The following is a 26196-nucleotide window of genomic DNA, read 5'->3' on the forward strand; positions in this document are numbered from 1 at the left end:
TTCTTTTGGATGTAGATATTTGTGGAAAATGATATAGAAAAAAAAAGCCTCTAGTCTTCAACCTAATGACAAGAAAAATAGATAAAAAAATATTAGTGGTACTTTTGGTATCATTACGTTGTGGAAATCCAGTGAAATTGTCCCATGAAGCAAAGAACTGAAAAACTGTAAAAAAAACTGCTTTTTTTTTTATTATATCTGTATTTAATAACATTAGCTAGCTCTTTAGCATCTTTAGCCGTGTATTATGAGCCATTGTGGAAGGTCCAGAGAGCCACTTGCTGCTCCGGAGCCGCAGGTTGAAGACCCCTGATTTAGTATTTAAACCAAAATTTACTGCATTTTCTACACATAGCAGTAAGCCTTCTTTTAAAGGAAAAGGACATTTTGCACGTAACAATGCGACTAATTGAGATTAAAAATTTGAATCGTTGCCCAGCACTGTTTATACTTTTCAGATTTTGTGACTACACCCTCCTTAAATATAAAAGCTGAGCCGTCTTTTGTCCATGAGGCTTCTCAGCAGGTTTTAAAACCCAGAGCATCCAACCTCATATGAATATTATTTCACAGTTTTCATTTTTGTGGAAGTTTTTTATTTTGGTTATGGTTCAATCAATGGTAATATTTCTTGTGTTTTTGTTCATACAGTGTTCACTGATTTAGATCTACTTTGTTTTTTACATTACTACCTTATAGTTTGTTTACAGTTGTTAACCGAACATTGAATCAGAAGATGATCTTTTAAAATTATCAGATTTTTTTAAAATGTTATATTTGGCTTAAATTTTTTTATTTGTTGAACATTTTGCTGACTACTCAATATTTACTGTTGGTTGGCAGATTATCCATGGAGACCTCCATCCTCAAATGTAGAGTCGAATGTGGTTAAGTGGCTCTTCCTACCTGATTACCTGACACGTCCCAATGCAGTCTTCCTCCTGTGTAAGACCATCATCATCAACAAGACTTACTCATATGCATAACCCAATTTATAAGATCAGCTGAACGCTCGAGACCAGCTGGGCAGCTCGACGTCCTTTTACCAGTATCACACCAAAAGCTTGATTACAAAGACTGGAACTTGCTAACGGAGACTATAATACTCTAACAGAGACGGTAACACTCTAATGGACACAGTGACATGTTAACGGAGATGGTAAGATCTCAGTAAAATAACAAGGAACCAAAACAGAAATAAGTTCTTGAACAAATTTATTGTTACTGTAAAACATATGAATTATTCGTCAAGTTTGTTTAGTCTTTGCTGTTTAGAAAAAGGCTTTGAGGAAAGCAGGAATCTTAAATTTCATTTAGGCTTCCGACTTCATCACAGCCCTGAAACTGCTCTGGTCAAAGTGTTAAATAACCCGTCCGTCCATCCGTCCGTCCATCCATCCGTGCGTCCGTCCATCCATCCATCCAGCCAGCCATCTGTCCATCCATCCATCCATTTGTCCATTCGTCCGTACATCCATCCATCCAGCCATCCATCCGTCCGTCCGTCCATCTATCCATCCATCCATCCATCCATCCATCCGTCCGTCCATGCACCCATCCATCCGTCCGTCCATCCATCCATCCATCCATCCATCCATCCATCCATCCATCATCTGTCCGTCAGTCCATCCATCCGTCTGTCCGTCCATTCGTCCATCTATCTGTCCATTCGTCCATCCATCCAGCCATCTGTCCATCCATCCGTCCATCCATCTGTCCATTCGTCCATCCATCCGTCCATCTGTCCGTCCATCCGTCCCTCCATCCAGCCATCCGTCCATCCTGACTCAGCATTTAGCAGGTGGGAGGCAGGTACACCCTGGACAGGTCACCAGTCCATCACAGGGCCAACACAGAGACAAACAACCACTCAAACTCACTCCTAGGGATTTAGAGTGACCAGTTAATCTAACATGTTAAATAACATAAACTTGAATACTGACTCTGGTCTTGTGTCAGTCCTGGTTCTGCTGTATCTCAGCGATGCATTTGATACTGTAGGTCTGTGATTCCCAACCCTGGTCCTCAAAGCCCACTGTCCTGCAGGTCTTAAATGTCTCCCTGCTGCAACACACCTGACTTTATGTGTCTCTGTCACCAGACAACTGCAGCCCAACAGACTTAATGTATCAGTGTCTGGAGCAAATAAACACCTGGATGAGGGAGAATTTTCTACAATTAAATGAAGACAAAACTGAGATGTTTGGTAGCAAAGAGAAGAGGGTCAGCAGCATTAGTAGACAACTTGAGACTCTGGATCTTAATATCACTGATGCACAACACAACACAAGGTTGATAGATTCAGATCTGACGTCCAAAGCTGTCACCAAGACAGCTTTTAACCAACTCAGAGACATCAACAGAATGAAAAGTTTTTTCTCCCTGAAAGACCAGTAGAAATTTATGTGTTCATCTCCAGAAGACTGGATTAGTGTAGTGGGCTTTTTACTGGACTTCCAGATGCTGCTGCTAGAGTTTTAACCAGGACTAATGGTCCTTTCCCACTAGTACCCTCTTAGCCCTACCTTAATTCAGCTGACACCACACCACCCCAGTTCCTTTTATAATGGGGGTGATTGAGGCAGCATTCAGTGAGGGTGGTATTGCCTTAGCAAGGTGGCTAGTAAGTATCATGAAGTCATTTGTTTGCGACATACACAGAACAACAATGGAGGACGTTAAGCTCGTGATTTACGTGCTGCCTGGTTTAATGCCAGTTTTTATCCACAGTCGTGGCTTCGGGGTTTTAATGATGGCGGGGTTGAGAGTTGCTCTCATGACTTGTTATGTCATTCCATGACATCAGATTCTGGCCAATAGTGGCCTGCTGTCTCGACATGTCACAATTTTCAGCCTGACTCTGCACCTTCAGAACCCCGACAAACTAGGTGTTAAACATGCATCTATGCGCCCTGGAAAATCGGGAGGGGTGGTGTCGGGCTGGGCTGAGTGGGTACTAGTGGGAAAGGGCCATAAGAGATCTGAACACATCAAACCAGTTTTAACAATTTTACACAGGTTTCCAGATTATACTGGTTTCCAGTTTAGACTGGTTTCCAGTCACTCAGAGTTTACAGTAAAAGAACAGTTTAGGCTCAGAATCCGTCTGTAATATAAGATATAAAGCCCTAGCAGTGCTTTTAGATCCAAGGACTCAGTTCAGCTAATACAGACCAGTTCAGTTCAATCCAGCTTTATTTTTATAGTGTCAATTCACGTCATCTCAGTGAACTTTACAGACAAATCAATTCAAGTCATTCTGTTGTGGTCCAATCAGTATTCAGTCAAACAAGCCAATTCACAATAAATATCAGCCAAGCGAAGGTAACCAACAGATTGCATCAAAAATAAACTTTCAGTCACATCAATCACACGAGTGGAAAGGAAAAACTTGCTTTTAACAGGAAGGAAAAACCTTAGACAAAACCAAAACCAGAACTCAGCCCAGGGAGGGTAGCCATCTGCCTCAACAGGTTTGGTTGGAGAAGAGAGGAAAGAGTGACCAAAAGGCAGCACAGCTTTTAGCTAGGAACACCTGCTGGGAGAGAAGAAAAAATAGATTAATGATGCCACTACTGTCATAAGTTTATACATGTTTATAGTTTATATACAGTTATACATGAAAGAAAAGGAAGTACTCATTGCCTCAAGAGTCGTCCTGCAGCAGTCTAAGTTAGTAGTCCATTCTGGATTTATCAACAAGGAAGGTTTTAAGCCTAATCTTAAAGCTGCAAACTTGGAGCTGGTTTCTAAAGAGAGAGGCCTGGTAGCTGAAGGCTCAGCCTCCCATTGTACTCTTAAGCTGGATTTATGCTAACGCGGCATCTGCGTAAGGTCAGAACGGCGTAGCTGACGGTGAAGAATGCTATCGGACTCAAGCGTAGGGCGTACGTGTCGTTTTGGTGTTGTGTTGTAGTTTCTCTTATGACTCTGAAGGTGGCAGCAGGGGTGGTATTGGCTAGTAAATTCACCAAGTCGGAGTGTTTTTGATGGTTCACTTATTATTTCCTGTTATAAAACAACAATGTCCAACATGATGCAGTCTCTTCATGAGCTTCACCAGACAAATACCAGACAATACCAGACAAATTCAGTGAAAAGATCCAGAAATCTGGAAATGCGTAATTCCAAACTGACCAATCACAGTGGAGTACTTCTGCGTAACCGTCTGCATAGCAGGGGTGCTCGTCAGGTCTGGAAGAGGTGCGCGTCGAGCCTCAGCGCATATGCCGATGACACCATAACCGACCTTATGCAGATGACGCGAGTATAAATCCACAAGTAAATCTTCAGTCTGAGAGCAAAGTGCTCTGTGGAGAATATATGGAACTATGAGAGCTTTGATATACAATGGAGCCTGGGCATGGGGAGCTTTATATGTGAATAGAAGAAGTCCAGACCAGAAGCTGAAGTCTAACTCAGCAATTAGTACGTATAATCCCCTTGAAGCACAGGCAGACAAGTGGCTCTCTTGCAACATGTTTACGTGAAGACTTCTCCCCAAGTTTCACCGTGAAAACTGAACAAAAAAAATTAAAAGGAAAGAAATACAGACCATGTCAGTTTAACATAAAAATAACCTGCAAAGCTTGTAAAATAACTTTTTGCTAAAGTAAAATGCAGAAAAAAACAAATACCTTGTTGGCTGCATGCTCCTTGCAAAAGAATGTTTCAGGCCTCAGAAATTGTCCAGATCCTCTTCACCTTGCAGCATCTCTCCTACATGTGCATGCTTGTCACCTTCTAAAAGCTCTCATGAGAGCAGTCCAGCTCTCATGCTGTAACTGTAACTGTAGCTGTCCAGCTGTAACTTGGGGTGTTTGAAAATAAAAGCACAGATACTTTACCCCTCTTCAGCTGTATAATAAAGAATTCTTAATGATTTACTTGATGCAAAACAAATACACAAACACAAATTTGAAAAAAACAAAAAAAAGATTTTCACAGTAACGGTAACGAGAGGCAGGGTACACCTGGACAGGTTGCCAGTCATCGCATATTCTAATGTCTTAATATGATTTTGTTTCTCTTTATGTTCTGTATTGCTTGTAACGTTTTATGTAAAGCCTTTTGAATGGTCTTGTACATGAAATGTGATGTACAAATAGACAACAAGCAAACTGAGACCAACCAGGGAGTGTGTGAGTCTGCTGGTGATGAGTATCTCCTCACCTTTCAGACGACTTCCTGCTCCTCCTCGGGGCGTGTCTGCAGCTGCAGGTGTTTGAGGAGGAGCTCCAGCCGTCTGTTCAGCTGCTTGCAGGAGACAACAGTGAGATGGATGGAGACGACGAGCTCTTCTCTGATCCAATCAGACGTCTCCGTGTCTGCGCAGTGCCAGACTTCATGATGTGCAGGTAAACCCTGCAATTATTCACCTGTCTGTCACCTATATGTCAGCTGTTCATCTCTTTGTCTTGTGATTGTTTAGATCTTACCTAGACATGATGAAGGTGATCATCTTCAGTTACATGTTCTGGTTTGTCCTCACTATCATCTTCATCACTGGAACCACCAGGTGAGGCATACACCTGAGTCTTGCTGTTTTTAACATGGGCCATGTACAAAGGTGGATGAAGTAAGCAGCTGGCGTTCATGAATCCGATGCCGTTTAAGTGAAATACCACATATGGCCACTAGATGCTCTGAAACGCGTCCATTTCCATTACAAACATACAATTGATTAAACTCTTGACAATTCCCTCCTAAGTGGTGAATTTGTTGTTTTTCACTGTTATTTGATGATTTTTTTCCCCATTTATCATGTGTAATTGTGATATTGCCCCCTGTTTCCCATCTTGATTTAACATCAAGTAATCAAAGACTTACAAGGACCTTCTTCATAAGCTTTTATAAATAACTGTAGTATTTCATTTCCAAATTCATCTTTTGTTTTTTGTCCCTTTCCCAATATAGTCTCTTATTTGCAGGAATCTGAAGTGGTCCTGGTTCTGTAGGCCAAATTTATCTTTTAAGTTCTTGGAAGCTCCTAACTGTACCTTGACTTATGAGGGAGTAGTATGTTAGTCCTAAGGATGTACATTCCTAAAATCTATAATCGTGTCTAAATTCCAGGTTGTATGCAAACCATTTCAAGAATTCAAATGTCTTTTTTTAGATTGGACTATTTTAAGTTGCTTTAGAGCTGTAATTAATTACAAATCCATGGATTTTCTGAATCTATAAGGTGTTTTTGTAGTGCTGAAACAATCATCGCATTTACTGGTTTTCTTTTTCCCATAGTCTTTCCAATATCTTTCCATCTGGCTCCATAGCTAGGAGTGCGCCAGAGAATTAAAGGCCGTGTAATACACAAAAATATAAATATGTAAACACCAGCCTGGCAGTTTAACATCCCCCCTGAAAAGGTTTCTGGAGATATTTGAAGTTGGATTTCTGGAAAAGTTTTCTGATCTGTTCCAGGATCAGTATCTTCTGCATGGGTTACCTGGTGGCTTGTTTCTACTTCCTGTTGGTGGGTGGAGACCTGCTGCTGAAACCAATTAAATCCATCCTGCTGTACTGGGACTGTCTGATTGGCTACAACGTGTTTGTGATCACCATGAAGAACATTCTGTCGGTGAGACACGTCTTCATCATCATTGATGATCAGTCTGTGTAGCGCTGATCTGTGTGTGTGTGTGTGTGTGTGTCAGATCCTGGCCTGCGGCTTCATCAAATCTCTGGTGCTCAACCACTGCTGGCTGATTCAGCTCTTCAGTCTGGCGTGCACCATCAAAGGATACTCCAAACGTACGTCTGCCGGTCCAACGGTAAGCTGAGCCTCTTCCTCCGCTGCTGTTTACTCTGGTGTTTGTTGTTTACAGCGGAGCAGCAGAGCAGTAAACAGTGTGAGCTGCCGAGCGACGAGGCCGGAATCATCTGGGACGGCGTCTGTTTCTGCTTCCTGCTGCTGCAGAGGAGAGTCTTCAGGAGTCACTACTTCCTGTATGTGGTGCTGGACCTGCAGAATACGCAGCTGCTGGCCTCCAGGTACACACCTGTCCGCACAGGTACACCCACACACTCACAGCCAATCACATGACAGCAATGTGTGTGTGTTGCAGGGGGGCGGAGCTCTTTGAGGCGTCCACAGTGAAAGCCGTCAGAGCGAGACTGGAGGAGGAGAAGACTTCCATGGACTTGCTGAAAAGACAGTAAGACTTAGAATCCAGAGTCCAGACAGACTCAGTATAGTCCAGGACAAGTTTGAGGGGAGTCCAAGATGTCTATCAAGTCCTGGTTTAGTCCAGGGGGTATGTTGTACCTGTCCTCCCTCTGTTAAATCCAGGACAAGGTTGGTTTGGGATGAGTCCACGATGAATACAGAACATGTCCCAGTCCAGTCTGGAGTTAGTCCAGGGACAGAGTTTAGACCACATCATTGAGTCCAGAATCAGTCAGGGAAGAGACCAGACCAGACCAGCATGTAGTCAAGTCCTGTGTTCTATGATGTAATGACCAACTCACCTGTCCAGGTACTAATACTCACTGGTCCAGGTACAGATACTCACCTGTCCTGGTACAGATACTCACCTGTCCAGGTACAGATTCTCACCTGTCCTTTCTCTGTCTCCTTTAGGATGGAAAGGATTAAATCTCGCCAGCAGAAATTCCGTAAAGGAAAAGAGAGGATGTTGAGTTTGACCCGAGATAGTTTCCAAACTGATGGTCTGTGAGCAAATATCTGTCGTCATGGCAACAGGCTGCTAATTACTGGATGACCTGAAGATTTGTCTTTCTACAGGTCAGGAAAAGACAAGGGAGGGACAGCAAGAGAAGGAGTGGTGGAAACCCTGGGTAAACCACGCCTCCAGTGAGTCACATGACTTGACACATCATCAGTGCCCCCTGCCAGATCCAGATGAGGGTTTCATTTGGTTGTTTCTCTCTGTAGTGGTGAGGAGTGGTGACTACTACCTGTTTGAGACAGACAGTGAGGAGGAAGAGGAAGAAGAGAAGAAGGGTGGAGAGGAGAAAAAAGAGGCGGGGCTTACTGAGAAGTCAGCCTTTCAGGTAAGTCGTCATGACTCACAGCTTGTCAGCTTCAGGATCTAAAGCAGGGATCACCACCTGGGACCCAGAGGGCTGGTGTCCTGCAGCTCTAAAGGAGTTTTACTTAGCTGGCTGAGAGAAAAATGACTCTGGTTTGGAAAGACTGCAGACCCCTGCACTAAACACTGCATTTACTGCATTTTCTTTATATAGCTGTAGGCCTTCTTTTAAAGGAAAGAGACATTTTGCGCATAACAATGCCATTAATCGCGATTGAAAATTTTAATCTAATATAGCACTAATATATATATATTTATACCATGGTCTGGGTGAATACTCGATTCTGATTGGCTGGAGGGTGCCCATTAATAAGTGATAATGGACACCTATGAAAGAAGTTCCGACCAAATAGACGTATTGTTGTAAATTATTGTGCTGACTAAACGGTAGTTGGTAACCGTGGCAACAGAAACTCAGATGCCGGGCTGCAGACATGCATTATTTAATTAAATTTAAGTTTAATTATTTAAAATTAAATACAACATTGCCATTGATCGTGACATTTCATAAAGATACTGGCATGTCCATGGTGGCGTTTAAAGGACAGAGTTTAACGTTTGTGGACCCTGACCACTGCTGGTTTAACGTTTGTGGACTCTGACCTCTGCTGGTTGGGACGTTTGTGGACCCTGACCACTGCTGGTTGGGATGTTGCAGGACGACAAAATGTTGCTCCATTCTCGTCTCTCCTGGACTGATGGAGCCCAATAAGCCTTCACCTGCTTTCACAGCGATGCGCCGTCACAGACATGATCTGGCGCGTCTGCAGCCCGGCATCTGAGTTTCTGTTGCCACGGGTAACCACTTTGAAGTGTGTTTTTTGTGCAGGAGGGAATTTGGTGGTGTGCACAGACCATAACCCCCTTACATTTTTGTTGTACAGGGTGTGCAAAATTATTAGGCAAGTTGTATTCAAATCATGTTTTTTCTTGAACGATGCTGACTTCTTCCTGTACCACTGCTTGAAGATGGTGTCTTCCAGAAACTGGCAGTAGGACTGGGAGTTGAGCTTGACTCCATCCTCAACCCAAAAAGGTCCCACAAGCTCATCTTTGATGATACCAGCCCATACCAGTATCCCACCTCCACCTTGCTGGCGTCTGAGTCGGAGTGGAGCTCTCTGCCCTGTACTGATCCAGCCACGGGCCCATCCATCTGGCCCATCAAGACTCACTCTCATTTCATCAGTCCATAAAACCTTAGAAAAATCAGTCTTATGATGTTTCTTGGCCCAGTCTTGACGTTTTATCTTGTGTGTCTTGTTCAGTGGTGGTCGTTTTTCAGCCTTCCTTACCTTGGCCATGTCCCTGAGTATTGCACACCTTGTGCTTCTTGGCACTCCAGTGATGTTGCAGCTCTGAAATATGGCAAAACTGGTGGCCAATGGCATCTTGGCAGCTTCACGCTTGATTTTCCTCAGTTCATGGGCAGTTATTTTGCACCTTGTTTTTTCAACACGCTTCTTGCGACCTTGTTAACTATTTTGAATGAAACGCTTGATTGTTCGATGATCACGCCTCAAAAGCTTGGCAATTTTAAGAGTGCTGCATCCCTCTGCAAGACATCTCACTATTTTTGACTTTTCAGAGTCCGTCAAATCTCTCTTCTGACCCATTTTACCAAAGGAATGGAAGTTGCCTAATAAATATGCACACCTGATATAGGGTGTTGATGTCATTAGACCACACCCCTTCTCATTACAGAGATGCACATTACCTGATATGCTTAATTGGTAGTAGGCTTTCAAGCCTGTACCGGTTGGAGTAGAACAACATGCATAAAGAGGATGATGTGGTCAAAATACTCATTTGCCTAATAATTCTGCACACACTGTAGTTTAAAACTTTGAATCAGAGATTTTTGTGATGAAGTTTGATTCTTCAACCACTGAGGGATTCTTTAACATCCGCTTGTTTGACTCTAGTAAAATGCGGTGACGCCTGAATTGCATGTTAAAATGTGGACTTTATCTCCTGAACCATAGGTTAGTGTTTGTGTTTTAGTAATTGGTAAAAATCTGTAATATTACGTTAATATAATGAAAGGGGGAAAAAACATGTGGGATTCATTTTACTTTCTGCTTTTGTTTGCTGGGAGAAATGTTAGGAGTATTTGTGGGTTACAATTCTTATTTAGAGCAAGCCAAAAATAAACACTACCCATGCTTGCTACTATTCATAAGACTTGAGGAAAGCAAACCCAAAGCTCCTTAAAACAAGTGGACCTGGCAGCTCTTGAATGCACCTTTTCTTCATGGCAGGGGGTGAGATTGCTCAGTAAACACAGGGATGCTTCATCTGCAGCCTGTCCAGGCACACCATGCTGGAGCCCAAGTTGCTCTTGATGGCGACCAACACCTGTGTAAAGAACAAATAGAGGCTTCCCTATTTGTCTATTAAGTCACGTGATGAATGTTTTACAGTAGATGAGTGTGTATGACAAGAGGTTGAAAAAAGAAAGAATTGTACCCAACAGACATGTGTTGATACTAAAGTTCTATATAAAACTCAATCTCTTGAAGTTAAACGCAGTGTGTTGTTACTGAAGAACCCACACAATGAACACAGAACCTGCATGGCAGCTCCACCATAAATCACTGAAGCATACACAAGCTGTCACACACATTATCTTGTAATCTTCTGCAGTTTGGAGAACATGGAAAAGCTTTTTATAGTCAGAGTTTTATTGTAAATACAGCTGGATTTTTAGGGAAAGATGCTAAAAATCAGTTAGTCTGATTCTTAGCGTCAGACATCTGCATCTCTGCCAGTGACAGAAGAAACCAATCGGTAAAGATTGTAGAGACTTATAACATGACTGCATGTTTAATCAGGACGATGATAAAATTTAAAGTCAGTTTGATGTGCCATGTTTCTCTCTGTCAGTTTGTCTACCATGCCTGGATAACAGACTCCAGAACAGCCATGAGAGCTCGTACCAGCCACAAGAAGCTCTGGAGGAAGAACTCGTCAGAGCAACAGAGCAGGAGAGAGGAGAAGAGAGGAGGTGAGGAGGAGGAGAAGGAGGGAGGAATTAAGATTAAGTTCTGGGCTGTGTCCAAATGTCCACCCTACTCCCTACATAGTGCCTTATATAGGGGTCACGCCATTTTGTCTGAGTGTCCGAATGTCCAGAGAGAGAAAAAGTAGGGCTCTCAATATTACCCACAATGCATCTTGAAAAGTAGTGAGCATCGACGGTCACTTGACGGGTCATTATAGACCACAATGAATTGCGGGCAGAAGCTCAACATGGCGCAAGGAGGCGAAAAAATTGAGCTGCGCGAAATTACCAATAAGCAAACAAACAAAGAATAAAATATAACATAAGGAATAAAAATAAAAATATTTACACACAACTTTGGATTGGATTTGGAATGACATCTTGACGCGGGTTGTGGTTGCCGTGGTGACGTCGGTGGTCACATGGTTTGCGGCAAGGAAAAAAAAGACAGCTTCGTGTCTGAATCGCCAAGAGAATGAGTCACTATATAGTGCAGCCCTATGTAGTGAACGAGGGGTTAGGGAGTATGGTGGACATTCGGACACAGCCCTGGACTTCTGTCAGGGTTCACCTGTGTGTCTGTAGTATTGACTGGTCAGGACCCTCATCCACCCACCATCCATCCATCCATCCATCCATCCACCCATCCATCCATCCACCGACCCAACCAACCAACCATTCATCCACCCATCCATCCGCCGACCCAACCAACCATCCAACCATACACCCACCCAACCAACCATCCAACCATCCACCGACCCAACCCTCCATCCACCCATCCATCCACCCATCCATCCACCCATCCAACCATCCATCCACCAATCCATCCAACCATCCACCGACCCAACCAGCCCTCCATCCACCCATCCAACCACCCATCCAACCATCAACCGACCCAACCAACCCATCTATCCATCCATCCATCCATCCACCCACCCATTTAACCATCCACCAACCCAACCAACCCTCCATCCACCCATCCAACCATACACCCACCCAACCAACCATCCATCCATCCAACCATACACCGACACAACCAACCCTCCATCCACCCATCCAACTATCAACCGGCCCAACCAACCCATCTATCCATCCATCCATCCACCATTAAAACATGTCATTATAAACTACTACATAACAAAAAAACTTCATGGAGATTAAAGGAATACTCCGTCAGACTGGGCTGTAACTTTTTCTGCCTTCATCTCCGGCTGTGGACCTGGTCCTGAGGATCTGATGAGTTCTGGATGGATCAACAAACACACCGAGTGAACTTACCCGAAGTCAAACTTAGAGGTAACAGAATTCTAAAGACTAAACCCAGGACCAGCTCCGAGGACATCCTGGACCAGGATTGATTTGGTCTAAATGTTCCGTTTCAAGACCTAATTTCTGAATAGAGACTCAGTTCCCTCCAGAAGCAACAAGAGTGTGTCAAAGCTCAGAAGGTCCATCGGATGAGCCGCAGGTCCGACTGAGAGCTCCGTCACACCTCGGAGTCATTCTCAGGGTCGGACGAAGACTTTTAGCAGCTGAAGGTCTGGTTCTGAGTCCTGAAGTAAACTCAGAAACAGACTTTCCTTTTCTTCTTTGTGCTTTTCTTTCTTCTCTGTTTCTTCTTTCTTTTCTTTTCAATTTGTTCTAGAAGTGAGAGAACCAGATTTTATTTTTTTCTCTCTCTTCAGTCCGATAATTACCCGGGATCAGCTCCAATCCACCAATGAGAGCGTCTCAGACTGCTCACAGGCCTCGCCCATTTTTTGACTGACACGTGAAGGGACCAATCAAAGAACAGAAAGATGAGCCAACGAGACTGCTTCCCAAGTTAAATCAACAAAAACAAGACTTTTAAATAATAATAATAATAATAATCTCGTTATATTGAGAGAACAAAGTTGTTTTGTTTTTCTCGAGCAAGTGTAAGTTTTCTGTAGAATCCTGATTTTGCACAGCACATGATGGAACACATATTCCCATAAAGGCTTCTTTGGTGAAAGAGGGGGACAATGTGAAGAGGAATTCTTCCACAGGTTTATTGTGCAGGTAGTTGTTCATTAGTTTCTGATGTTTGGTCTACTGAACTGAATTATTAGTCCAGTTTATAACACTGTTCTGTTCGGTAAAAGAACGTGGAGGTGTCGTGACCTGGCTCTGTGCAGAGTCCAGAGTCCTTCATGAATCTACGTTGAGTGGTCGACGTCTGGCTGCTATACTTCTATATCTGGGCCAGCTGACAAAGTTTCTTTATCCTGTAGTAAAAAAGGAATTTGTTCACACACCAATACTGGAAAATATAGCAAGGATATTCTGTAGTGAATATTTTTCCATTTTATGCGGAGCATTATGGTCTGCTCCGAAAAAACAATTATCCCATTATTAACTGCAAAGTTAAATCCATTTTGGGATCCTGTCCATTTTCATTATTATTTTCAAAACAGAGGCCTCCAAATAATCTTTATATGTACATGACTAAATTAAGTATTAGAGATTTTACTAGCATATAACTTCAAATAGTTTATTATGACACTAAACCAACACTGGACACGTGCACATATTAGTCACGTGAATGATTTCTTAAGCAAGAACTTTGTTCTTGGTGCAAAGCTGTATCAGAGATTTCTTCTTCCAGGGATACCTTCAGGACATCGCAGGACATCCAGAGCGTTGCCTGAGGGCCATTTCCTTAGTGTCTGTGAGTGGGGGTGGTTGTGGACCTCCACCCATTTTTTAGGCTCTGGTTAGTGCTGGAGATCTAGTCTGATCCAGACTGGGATAACTGTCCAGCTGAGTTACCATGGTAACTACTGATGGAGAACCAGTCTGATTTTTACCAGGATAACCGTCTGGCTGAGTTACCATGTTAACTAGTGCTCGAGAACCAGTTTGATTTATACCGGGATAACTGTCCAGCTGAGTTACCATGGTAACTAGTGCTGGAGAACCAGTTTGATTTATACTGGCATAACTGTCCAGCTGAGTTACCATGGTAACTACTGATGGAGAACCAGTCTGATCCAGACTGGGATAACTGTCCAGCTGAGTTACCATGGTAACTAGTGCTCGGGAACCAGTTTGATTTATACTGGAATAACTGTCCAGCTGAGTTACCATGGTAACTAGTGCTGGAGAACCAGTTTGATTTATACCGGCATAACTGTCCAGCTGTATTACCATGGTAACTACTGATGGAGAATCAGCCTGATCCAGACTGGAATATCTGTCCAGCTGAGTTACCATGGTAACTAGTGCTAGGGAACCAGTCTGATCTAGACCGGGATAACTGCTAGCTCACTGTCCATGTCAGAATGAAAAATGAACACAACCTGCTTTAATGTTCAGAAACTCAGACATTCCTTTACTTTGGGCTCCTTTTTCCTTCTTCCTACATTTTCTGTAAGCAGCACCTGACTGCTTGGATTATGAACTTTTTTAATGATTTTCTTGTTGGCAACACACGACAAGGTGACGTCGTCCATCAGTATTATCATTACTAACCTGGATGCGTCGCTCCCCTCCCCCACTCTCTCACCAGGTCAGGTCAGCAGCACCAATTTAACCATCCACCAACCCAACCAACAAACATCCACCCATCCAACAATACACCCACCCAACCAACCATCCATCCATCCAACCATACACCGACACAACCAACCCTTCATCCACCCATCCAACCACCAACCGACTCAACCAACCCATCTATCCATCCATCCATCCACCCACCCATTGAACCATCTACCAACCCAACCAACAAACCATCCACCCATCCAACCATACACCCACCCAACCAACCATCCATCCATCCAACCATACACCGACAAAACCAACCAACCCATCCACCCATCCATCCACCCATCCACCGACCCAACCAGCCCTCCATTCCCCCATCCAACCACCCTTTGTTGTCCCGTCTTCTTCCTTTTGTCTGCCCATTTTTATCCTTTTGTTGTCCTGTCATTGTCTTGTTATGATCCTGTTATCACCCTGTTTTTGTCTTGTAAATATCTTTTCACTGTCCTGCTCTCATCCTTTTATCATCCTGTTATCATCCTTTTATTAAGACTAAGTATGGTTATTGTCCGGTTGTTGGCTATTTACGATCCCGTTGTCGGACCGTTGTTGGCCTGTTTTCACCCTGATATCTATAGTGAGCAATGATACTTTACTAAGTATGGTTATTTGTGTAGCACATTTATGTAAAAGACATTTGAAAGTGCTTTCACTAAAACATTAAAAGCATTACAGCTGTAAGCAATAACAAGTGCATTAAAGAAGAAAGAAAGAAATTTAAATATGAGTATAAAAATCATCCTGTAATCATCCTGCTACCATCCTGCAATTGTCCTGTTATCATCCTACAATCATCCTGTTTTCATTCTGTTTTCATTCTGTTATCATCCTACAATCATCCTGTTTTCATTCTGTTTTCATTCTGTTATCATCCTACAATCATCCTGCAATCATCCTGTTATTGTCCTGTTTTCACCCTGCTATCGTCCTGTTATCATCGTACAGTCAGTCCTGTTATCATCCTGTTTTCATTCTGTTATCATCCAATAATCGTGTTATCATCCTGCAATCATCCTGCATTCGCCCTGTTATCATCCTACAATTGTCCTGTTATCATCCCACAATCATCCTACATTCGCCCTGTTATCATCCTACAATTGTCCTGTTATCATCCTACAATCTTCCTATTATCATCCTGTTCTCATTCTGTTTTCATTCTGTTATTATCCTACAATCATCTTGCAGTCGCCCTGTTATCGTCCTACAATCGTCCTGTTATCATCCTACAATCGTCCTATTATCATCCTGTTCTCATTCTGTTTTCATTCTGTTATTGTCCTACAATCACCCTGCAGTCGCCCTGTTATCATCCTACAATCGTCCTGTTATCATTCTGTTATCATCCTGTTTTGATTCTGTTATTATCCTACAATCATCCTGCAGTCGCCCTGTTATCGTCCTACAATCGTCCTGTTATCATCCTGCAATTGTCCTGCTATCATCCTGTTTTCATTCTGTTATCATCCTACAATCATCCTGCAATTGTCCTGTTATCGTCCTGTCATAACATGGCTATCGTCCTGTTATCATCCTACAATCAGTCCTGTTTTCATTCTGTTTTCATTCTGTAATCATCCTGCAATTGTCCTGTTATCATTCTACACTCATCCTGTTTTCAATCTGTTATCATCCTACAATCATCCTGTTTTCATTCAGTTTTTATTCTGTTATCATCCTATAATCGTGTTATTATCCTACAATCATCCTGCAGTCTCCCTGTTATCGTCCTACAATCGTCCTGTTTTCATCTTGTTTTCATTCTGTCTTCATTCTGTTATTATCCTACAATCATCCTGCAGTCGCCCTGTTATCGTCCTACAATCGTCCTGTTTTCATACTGCAATTGTCCTGTTATGATTCTGTAATTATCCTACAACCATCCTTTTATCGTCCTGTTATCCTACAATCATCCTGTAATTGTCCGGTTTTCATCTTTCAATTGTCCTGTTATCCTCCTACTGTCGTCCAGTTATCTTTCTGTTATAGTCCTGTTATTGTCCACGTTTTCATCCCTTTGTCATTCTGTTCGTTCTTTTGTTGTCACATTTTCCCAGTCATTGCCCTGTTTTTATCCCAGTATTGTCCCATTGCCGTCCTGTTGTTTTCTCTTTTTTTCTTCCTGTTTTCATGCTGTTGTCTCTGGTTTTTGTCTTTGTCCGGTTGTTGGCTATTTACGATCCCGTTGTCGGACCGTTGTTGGCCTGTTTTCACCCTGATATCTATAGTGAGCAATGATAGTTAAAGAAATCTTTCTGGATGAGCCTCACATGGATGATTAAGTTAAAACATACAACATTAATACAGGGACAGGAAGCAGAACATTTTTAGTTCTATGCTGTACTGTTATTTTATTTCTGTTCTTACTTCCATATCAGTGTTCTCAGATATTGGTGAAACAGTTGATGTACAGTCCTAATTTCAGTAACAGCAGGAAAAACGCTGAACCGTTTGTGTACCGGTGATACCAGAACCAGCTTCTTCTATTTAACAGCTGCAGTCATAGAGGTGATGGAGGAGACGGAGGAGGAAGGAGTGGAGGATGACACAGAGCTGGAACCAGGTAGAAGGTTTCAGCTGAAGAATTTGATTTAAGTGTGTTAATGAAGGAGTCCACTGCACTCAGCTGACGTTGTGTTTTCCAGACACCGCTCTGCGTCGGTTCTCCAACACTCTGCGGTTCTTCTGGGTTCTGCTCGCTGCTCTTCTGGACTCTCTGACTGCCTGGTTAAACAGTTTGTGTCAGGAACACATCGATATCTCCACCGTGCTTCGCATCGAACACTGCATGCTAACACAGCAGGCGAAACAGGTAAACACACAGAACTACAACTCCCTGCAGCAGGCTGTGGCTTGGAACTACAACATGGGGACCCACCACACTGGGGGCTCTGCCTGCTCAGCCTGCATGAATTTTCCCTGTCTGGATGGCTGGAGGTCCTGCACTGCAGCCCTATGGCTGTGGTGGGGACCATGGCCAAACTTGATCGGGGCGGTTCCTGTGGTGCTCGCTGTGGTCATGGGTGGGTGGACTCTGGGTGTGGTTGGATCCCCAAAATACTGTTTCCTCACAGCAGCGTCAAGCCAGATGCTTATTTTATTAGTATTTTCATAAAAACATTTGATTAAGAGATAAATAAAGGGGGGTTAGAGTTCCTGTTTGGGTAGAATAGAGAGGGAGGGAGAAGTGGAGGAAATTGGGGGTGTGTACAAAGAGAAACTGGAATATTTTGAAATTGCTTTGTTATACTTTGTTGTGTGAAGGCTTGTTTTATTTTATTATGCATATATGAATTTATTCATAATCTATACTCCAGTTACGGGTTGCAGGGAAGCTGGAGCCAGCAATTAGCAGGCAAAGGGCAGGTACACCTGGACAGTTCACCAGTCCATCGCAGGATCAGCACAGAGAGACAAACAACCACTCACTCCCAGGGAGAATTTAGAGTGACCAGTTAACCTAACATGCATGTCTTTGGATGGTCTTTTCTCCCCTCCCGTACAACCTGTGAAGCTAACCACCACACCACCGTGCAGCCCAATCATGCATCTTGTTTTTATTAAGTAAAGCACTTTCTGTTGCTTTTTGGCACGAAAGCACTTCATAAATAAAATTTGATTTTAGTTGAACAAAGATGGAGGAAAATTCTGAACTTGTTGTTTTCTCTGACTTTTCAGGGTAGTATGCCCAGCAGGGAGGCTATCAACTTTTACTACCAGCAGAAGATGATGGGAACCTCCACAGAGTCAGAACTGGACTGCAGTACCCATGAGTCCAAGCAACAGGCCTCAGCTGAGACAGGAAGAGTAGAAGAAGAAGAGAGGCTCGTTTCTGATACAGCTGGAAAGGCAGCAGGTCAAACATCTAAAGTTTCTAGAAAAAATTACATGGGAGGCCTACACACTGAGCCAGAACCAGGATCAGGACCAGGAGGACATGGTCCCACAGATCTACATGGTGAAACAGAACTAGGAGGAAGTGGACTGGTAGATCCACACACTGAAACTTCTCCAACAATGGGATCAGGACTGGATCCAAATACACTTTATACTAAAACAGGACCAGAGTTTTCCAAAGATCATGTAAAAATTTTTGAACCTCAAACTGTTCTGGAAGAACATCCACCTGAAACAGACCCAGAACCATTATCAGGAGCAGATGGGTCAGAAGAGCCAGTTCAAGCCTCAGAAGTGGCAGAGGGTCCAACTGAAGCAGGACCTCCGCCATCAGAAGCTGAGGGCTGCCCAGAATGCCTGGTGGCAAAAACCAGCCAAAGACCACGACCCAGATTGTCCAGGATGGAGAGAGTCCACTCTTTATCATCTTTATCCTCTTCAGATGAAGAAAGCATCTGTGTATCGCACAGGTCCGTTTCTCAGAAAGCTCATCAAGAATTATCTTCTGGTCTCAGCTGATCAGCTGATTACCATCCTGGTCTCTCAGCAAGAAGAACTTTCTAATTTATTCAAACCTCTTCTTTATCAGAACCTTTTTTCTTCTTCTTCTTCATCAGAACCTTTCTTCTTCTTCTCCTTTTTCATCAGAACCTTTCTTCTTCTTCTCCTTTTTCATCAGAACCTTTATTCTTCTTCTTCTTCTTCTTCATCATCATTAGAATCTTTCTTCTTCTTCATCAGAACCTTTCTTCTTCTTCTTCTTCTTCTTCTTCTTCTTCTTCATCATTAGAATCTTTCTTCTTCTTCATCAGAACCTTTCTTCTTCTTCTTCTTCTTCTTCTTCTTCTTCATCATTAGAATCTTTCTTCTTCTTCATCAGAACCTTTCTTCTTCTTCTTCTTCTTCTTCTTCTTCTTCTTCTTCTTCATCATTAGAATCTTTCTTCTTCTTCATCAGAACCTTTCTTCTTCTTCTTCTTCATCATTAGAATCTTTCTTCTTCTTCATCAGAACCTTTATTCTTCTTCTTCTTCTTCATCATCATTAGAATCTTTCTTCTTCTTCATCAGAACCTTTCTTCTTCTTCTTCTTCATCATTAGAATCTTTCTTCTTCTTCATCAGAACCTTTCTTCTTCTTCTTCTTCTTGTTCTTCTTCATCATCATTAGAATCTTTCTTCTTCATCATTAGAACCTTTCTTCTTCTTCTTCTTCTTCTTCTTCTTCATCATTAGAATCTTTCTTCTTCTTCATCAGAACATTTCTTTTTCTTCTTCTTCTTCATCATCATTAGAATCTTTCTTCTTCATCATCAGAACCTTTCTTCTTCTTCTTCTTCTTCTTCTTCAGAACCTTTCTTCTTCCTCTCCTTCATTAGAACCTGGTCAGCATAGAACTCCTTCATGAGGCTGTTCCTTCTCCCTCTGAGCTAAATGCTGCCCTGTAGATGTTCTTTCAGACATCTTGATTAGTTTCATGTCAGGTGTTTTGGACTTCTGTTTTCTTTCTTTTTATTGTCATTGTTTTGTTTGTGTGTAAACAGTTGTGGAGAATCAAAGCAACTTCCTGTTAGTGTTCTGCCAACTCATCAGTTCACCGGTGCCTCCCTCCCCACCCCCCCATCCTCGCTGCTACTCCCACCCTCCTACAGCCTGGCCCTCGGCCTGGATCTGCAGGCAGGTACGGGGCAGGTGGATCACATAGAGCACAGGAGCGAAGAGGTCAAGTTCAGGAAACCGCTGCCAGTTCAGAGTCCAGTTGATAGAAGTGACTTCCTGTCTGAGTCAGCCCCCACTTCCTGTCCCATGGCGTCTCGCACTCAGGAGCTGACGGCCAGTGAGCTGCTGAAAAACAGGTGAGATATCGGGACAGGTGAGACCTTGAGGAGCTTCACCTGTCTCTAGCTCATGATTTACACTCCACTTCTCTGTGCTGCAGGACTTTCTACAACAAGGAGCTGGAAGCATCAGACCGTTTCTATGACAACCAGCCTCCACTGCTTCAGCTGTGCTACGCCCTGTACAACATCCTGGCAGCCAGGTAAGTTTAGATGGACAAGCTGTGGAGATGCAGACTCTGGGTTTACATCCCATCCTTCACTTCAGGCATGAGATGGTTCTTTCCTGCATGTGTTTTTCTTGAAGTCCTCCTCTGTTAGTTACTCTTTGTATTAAAGATGGGTTCTTTAATACCACCTTTTCTGTTCTTGTTATTAAAAACACCTGTGATGGTTTGACTGTACACCTCCAACCTTATTCAGGGATGACAGTTGGCCCGAACTATGTGGGAAAAGTTTTCCTGTTGCAGTTTGATTTGTCTTTGAATCTTTTAAATTCCAGCTTCTGTTCAGTGTTCATGGATAAATCTGTTTCTGACGTGAGATGTGAAGACAGTAGCAATGTGCAGTGGTAAAACTGAGGATGCAACACAGCAATGCATCGTTGAACAATTTGAATTGTTGACAAGATAATCAGTGAAGATGCATAGTCCTCCCTTTCCTCTCTGTCCTTCTTTGTTCCCTGTCCTTCTTTCTTCCCTGTCCTCTCTGTCCTCCTGTCCTCTCTGTCTTCTCTCTCCTAGCTGGTGAGTAGTTCCCCTTGTCATTTCCTCACATGCCATTCAAAGAGATCTGCACAATCCCCCCGGCAGATAGTCCTGGTGCATGTCTGACCAATACTTAGAAGCTGTAGGTGGCGCCATGCAGACTCAAATTAGAAATTACTACTCAGCAATGATAGAGGATTTTCACCCTGATGTGTCTCATAAAAGCAAGGCTAAAACTGTATTTATTACTGGATGGGTCTTTTTTAGGGGGACCTAATTCTTTACTTTTTGCTAAGTAATTTACTGCTGGGCCAATCCTGGACAAGACAACATGCTTATATAGTCCATTACCTTGTTTATCCATAAATATATCCAAACCTCATTCAGTAAAACGCATCAAGTTTCAGAGGTGCTGAATCCTCATATTTACCAACTCAAAGTTCTATTAGGGCTTTACAGAACTATATCTGTTTAACTGAGGCTAGTTACCAACAAACACCTGAATGTCTGACTGAACACAGTATCTCCTGTTTGTTCATGTAAGGTCGGAGATGGTGTGTTACCTCGTCATTGTGTTGAACCACATGGTGTCTGGCAGCTGTCTCACCCTGGTGCTTCCTATGCTAGTCTTTCTCTGGGCAACACTTTCTGTTCCTCGACCCAGTAAGACCTTCTGGATGACAGCTATCATCTACACAGAGGTTTGTGGCATCCTGTTCCTTTCAGTGATCATCTATTACTTTATCAGTAACTTCATACTTGGCTTCCCTGTATGTCCTTAGGTCACCATTGTCATCAAGTATTTCTTCCAGTTCGGTTTCTTTCCATTCAACCAGAAACTGGAAGTGGACCGTTCCAAACCTTTCCACCCTCCAAACATTCTGGGTGTTGAGAAGAAGGAAGGCTACGTTCTGTATGATCTGCTTCAGCTGCTGGCTTTGTTCTACCACAGAGCCATACTGAAGGTAAAACCCACACTTAAACCACCACAGACCAGTAACGTAAAAGCACAAACTTCCACAACAGAGGTAAAACCGGGACTAATGCTATCACACAACCAGAGTGAAGGTAAAACCCAGACTTATACCAACACAGAGCTCTACTGTAGTGTATTGATGAGATGGAGACGGGTAACGTTTTAACGGCGTTTACTAGGCCTGGTAGAAGGCATAACACAGGGACAATATACAGCTTCCTGTTTCCGGTAAGACACCACCCATCAGTGACCGGTATTCTTAAACAGCCTTATGGTGGTGAATATACCACACCACCAAAAATCCCTACTACATGTAAAAATTCAAACTTATACCATCACAGAACCATACTGAAAGTAAAAAAAAACATTTGACTCCCCGTTCCTCCTTACCCCCTGCAGTGCCATGGACTGTGGGATCAGACAGTCAGCACAGAGGCGGACACACCTGGTCAAAGCAGTGATGAAGGTGAATTCACTCACAGAACCACTGGCAGGGATGCTGGTACTGATGCTGGCAACATACTGCGAAGGAGAGCAACGAGACAAGCCCGATGCAGCTCTACGCCGCAACATTCTCCTGCAGGTACACACACTTTTACTCAACAAAGGTGATGTCAAGGTAAATGCATATCTGTGTCTTTAGCTGTGGAGGAGCTTTGTGATATTTCTTCCTCTTTCCAGGCAGTGTGAGCTCCAGAGCTCAGCAGCCCAGTCGGTGGGATCTGCTGCTGGAGAAACTCCAAGAGCTCTCCATTCTCACCAGGGAGTATTCTGTCAGCAGGTGAGTGTTTGGTCAGCTCACTGTTACACTGTCCATAAACCATGTTACCCATAATTCCTCTGTGTGTGTCTGTCAGGTGCATGTCTCTTTACCAGCCGCTCTGCCAGTTCTTCAGAGCTCTGGTCCAACCCGAGTACAGCGCTGTGACTGACGTGTACGTCCTCATGTTCCTCGCTGACACCGTTGACTTCATCATCATCGTCTTCGGCTTCTGGGCCTTTGGAGTAAAGTTTTTGTTCCTGTTTGTTGCTGAGTTGAACCAGAACCCAGTTTATTTTTTCTTAGATTTGGATGTTTTATTCTGTAACTGTTTTGTTTTTCTTCAACTCTCAGAAACATTCTGCAGCTGCCGACATCACGTCCTCCCTGTCAGAGGATCAAGTCCCTGAAGCGTTCTTAGTGATGGTCCTCATCCAGTTTGGTAGGCCCACCTCCCTGTTCTCACTGCCACCTGTCTGTCCACCTGTTTGTTCACCTGTCTGTCCACCTATCTGTTTTATCAGGTACCATGGTGATAGACAGAGCTCTGTATTTAAGGAAGACAGTTCTGGGAAAATTGGTCTTCCAGGTTATTTTGGTTTTTGGGATTCATTTCTGGATGTTCTTCATCCTGCCGACAGTCACTGAACGGTAACTCAACTGTACCTTTTTTATTTATTATTTTCTATTTTTTTATTAAACCTTTATTTAACCAAGTTAAAAATCCATTGAGATCAAAAAAATTTCAAAGGCGACCTGGTGAAAAGGGGTCAGCAGCACACATCTTAGAATACAGATTCAAAGTAAAAGACCATAAATTAACAAGCAATAAGCTTTTGAACAACGTGTGTTATTCAGCGCTGTCTGATCCTTCTCTGTCTCTGTAGGCGGTTCAGTCAGAACCTGGTGGCTCAGCTCTGGTACTTCGTGAAATGTGTGTACTTTGGCCTGTCAGCTTATCAGATCAGATCTGGTTATCCAACACGAGTTCTAGGAAACTTCCTGACCAAGAGCTACAACTACCTGAACCTGTTCCTGTTTCAAGGGTAAGCTTTAGCTTGGCTTAACAAATAGACCAAATAGTCATGTCATGTGAAGTTTTTTAATTTTATTTGTTGGCTTTAAAAGATTTGTTCATCATCTGTAAATAAATCATCAGAAGGAAGAGTGTTCAAAAATCCACATTTTTAAAAGAAGGCAAAAACACTAGAGTTTGAGTAGAATTGACAATTCTTTGTTAAGCCAGTAAGGTAAGAAACAATACATATCTCTGTCAGAGGAGGCCTGTTAGCTTAGCTTCTGGTCCACTAATACATGAAGTGTCGGGACCCTTCGGTTCAGCCAAAAGACGCGCCTACCTAAGTTATCCTCCTCATTTATACTGATACAATGCATTGTGGCTATGTGCGTGCATGTGGTGCGCATTCATGTGAATGTGTATTTTGCAAGGTGGTCCCTCCTTCCTCCGTCACTTTTCTTTCCAGGCTGTTTTCTTCTTTCCCACAGTCAGTTGGGTGAGATCTGCAAAACAAGCTTTATCCTCCCTATTTCTGCTTATTTGTTATCTTCTCAGTAGCTTTCTCTTGCTGGGCACCAGAACAATTTTCAAGGTCCCTTGCCACTTTCCCAGCATTGTGAATGCCGGACTCAGTAGCCCTGTCTCCTGTTTATGTGAATGCACTATCTGTAACTTGCAAAGCAATGATAACAATTAAGCTGTAGTTCTATTAATTAAAAGCAGAGCCTAATGCATGTTACTAAAATCTAAGGATAAAATGTAAATGAATAAATGAATAAGAATGCTTAAATGAGTAAATGAATAATAAATGAGTAAATGAATGAGAATGCTTATAAAATATTTGCAACACATGTCATTTCAAATCCAATCCAAAGTTGTGTGTAAATATTTTTATTTTTATTCCTTATGTTGTATTTTATTAGTTGTTGCATATCTGTTAAATAAAAAATGTTTTTTTTGCCTCCTTGCGCCATGTTGAGCTTCTCCCTGCAATGCATTGTGGTCTATATTGACCCCTCTAGTGACCATCGATGCTCACTACTTTTCAAGATACATTGTAGGTAATTTTGAGTGCCCTACTTTTTTCTTTCTGGACATTTGGACACCCCTTCAAAATGGTGTGACCCCTAGGGCACTATGCACTATGTAGGGAGTAGGGTGCACATTCGGACAGAGCCTGGGAGTTGGAGAAAACCTCTAGCCTAGCTAAACATAAAAAGTGTGTCCCAATTCAGGGTCTGCACACTTCGAAGTGCGGATTCGTCGGCCACATATGTCATCGTGGTGCGTGAAGTACTGTCCCAATTCACAGAATTTGAAGGACCCTCCGCATCCACCCTTCAAATCTGCACTTCGTTTGGCCCAAAAGAAAGGCTGTTGGTGATGCATCCTTCTCGGTGTCTTTTCTCCCTGAATTCTTTGTGCACAAGACGGTGGCAAATCAACAACCAAGCTCAAAAAAGTAAGTTTTAGGTTTCAGTCTTGTTAAAAAAAAAAAAAAAAAGTATGTTTTTTTTTAACTACAATTTAGTATAAACATTACAAAACCAAGTACATTAAAGGTATATTTCTTAAATGGTGACTTTAAAATGCGGTAATATTTGATATTTGTGGATTTTTAAGAGGTTAATGTGTGTACCGTGTTTTGTTTTTGTTTTTGTTTTTTTACTATCTGGAGTGTCATGGACATGTGAAACAGACAATCTAAGAATCAGTAGTGTAATGAGGAATTTCAGAGGTTTAAGTGATTCAACGTCCTGTGTTGTTGCTATGGGAAATTCTTGTTGATTAGGTAGGTTGTCCCATTTCACGTACATTAAGCAGATTTCAAAGTGTGCAGACTCTGAATTGGGACACACCTATAGACTGGAGCTGGGGAAAACTTTTAGCCTAGCTTAGCATATAGACTGGTAGTTGGGGAAAACTGTAGCCTTGCTAAGCATATAGACTGGAGCTAGGGAAAATTTTTAGCCTAGTTTAGATTACAGACTGGGAGTTGGTGAAAACTCTTATCCTAGCTTAGCATATAGACTGGGAGTTGGAAAAACCTTTAACCTCGCTAAGCATATAGACTGAAGGTGGGGAAAACTTTTAGCCTAGCTAAGCATATAGACTGGGGCTGTGTCCGAATGTCCACCCTACTCCCTAATCCCTTGTTCACTACATAGGGCTGCACTATATAGCACACTACATAGTGACTCATTCACTTGGCGATTCGGACACGAAGCTGCCTATTTTTTCCTTGCCGCAAACGACGTGACCACCGCCGTCACCACGACAACCACAACCCGTGTCAAGATGTCATTACAAATCCAATCCAAAGTTGTGTGTAAATATTTTTGTTTTTATTCTTTATGTTATATTTTATTCTTTGTTTGCTT

General features: G+C 42.7%; 1 protein-coding gene across 1 annotated transcript in view; it reads left to right on the top strand.

Annotated features, from left to right (window-relative positions):
- LOC121628810 (piezo-type mechanosensitive ion channel component 2-like) overlaps nt 1-26196 on the top strand; it is a 66350-nt gene that overhangs the window by 32280 nt on the left and 7874 nt on the right. Inside the window, exons 23-46 of the mRNA XM_041968145.1 lie at nt 844-945; nt 5180-5357; nt 5432-5518; nt 6424-6580; nt 6657-6753; nt 6828-6993; nt 7068-7157; nt 7583-7671; nt 7748-7816; nt 7898-8016; nt 10941-11061; nt 17117-17185; nt 17268-17434; nt 18301-18989; nt 20061-20372; nt 20456-20557; nt 21606-21762; nt 21844-22026; nt 22437-22620; nt 22719-22818; nt 22895-23042; nt 23152-23239; nt 23322-23448; nt 23685-23843. Of these exons, the coding sequence (XP_041824079.1) occupies nt 844-945; nt 5180-5357; nt 5432-5518; nt 6424-6580; nt 6657-6753; nt 6828-6993; nt 7068-7157; nt 7583-7671; nt 7748-7816; nt 7898-8016; nt 10941-11061; nt 17117-17185; nt 17268-17434; nt 18301-18989; nt 20061-20372; nt 20456-20557; nt 21606-21762; nt 21844-22026; nt 22437-22620; nt 22719-22818; nt 22895-23042; nt 23152-23239; nt 23322-23448; nt 23685-23843 (3760 nt within the window). The remainder of the gene's footprint in view (nt 1-843; nt 946-5179; nt 5358-5431; nt 5519-6423; nt 6581-6656; nt 6754-6827; nt 6994-7067; nt 7158-7582; nt 7672-7747; nt 7817-7897; nt 8017-10940; nt 11062-17116; nt 17186-17267; nt 17435-18300; nt 18990-20060; nt 20373-20455; nt 20558-21605; nt 21763-21843; nt 22027-22436; nt 22621-22718; nt 22819-22894; nt 23043-23151; nt 23240-23321; nt 23449-23684; nt 23844-26196) is intronic.

This window comes from Melanotaenia boesemani, chromosome 18 (genome assembly GCF_017639745.1).
Source record: "Melanotaenia boesemani isolate fMelBoe1 chromosome 18, fMelBoe1.pri, whole genome shotgun sequence".
Taxonomy (NCBI): domain Eukaryota; kingdom Metazoa; phylum Chordata; class Actinopteri; order Atheriniformes; family Melanotaeniidae; genus Melanotaenia; species Melanotaenia boesemani.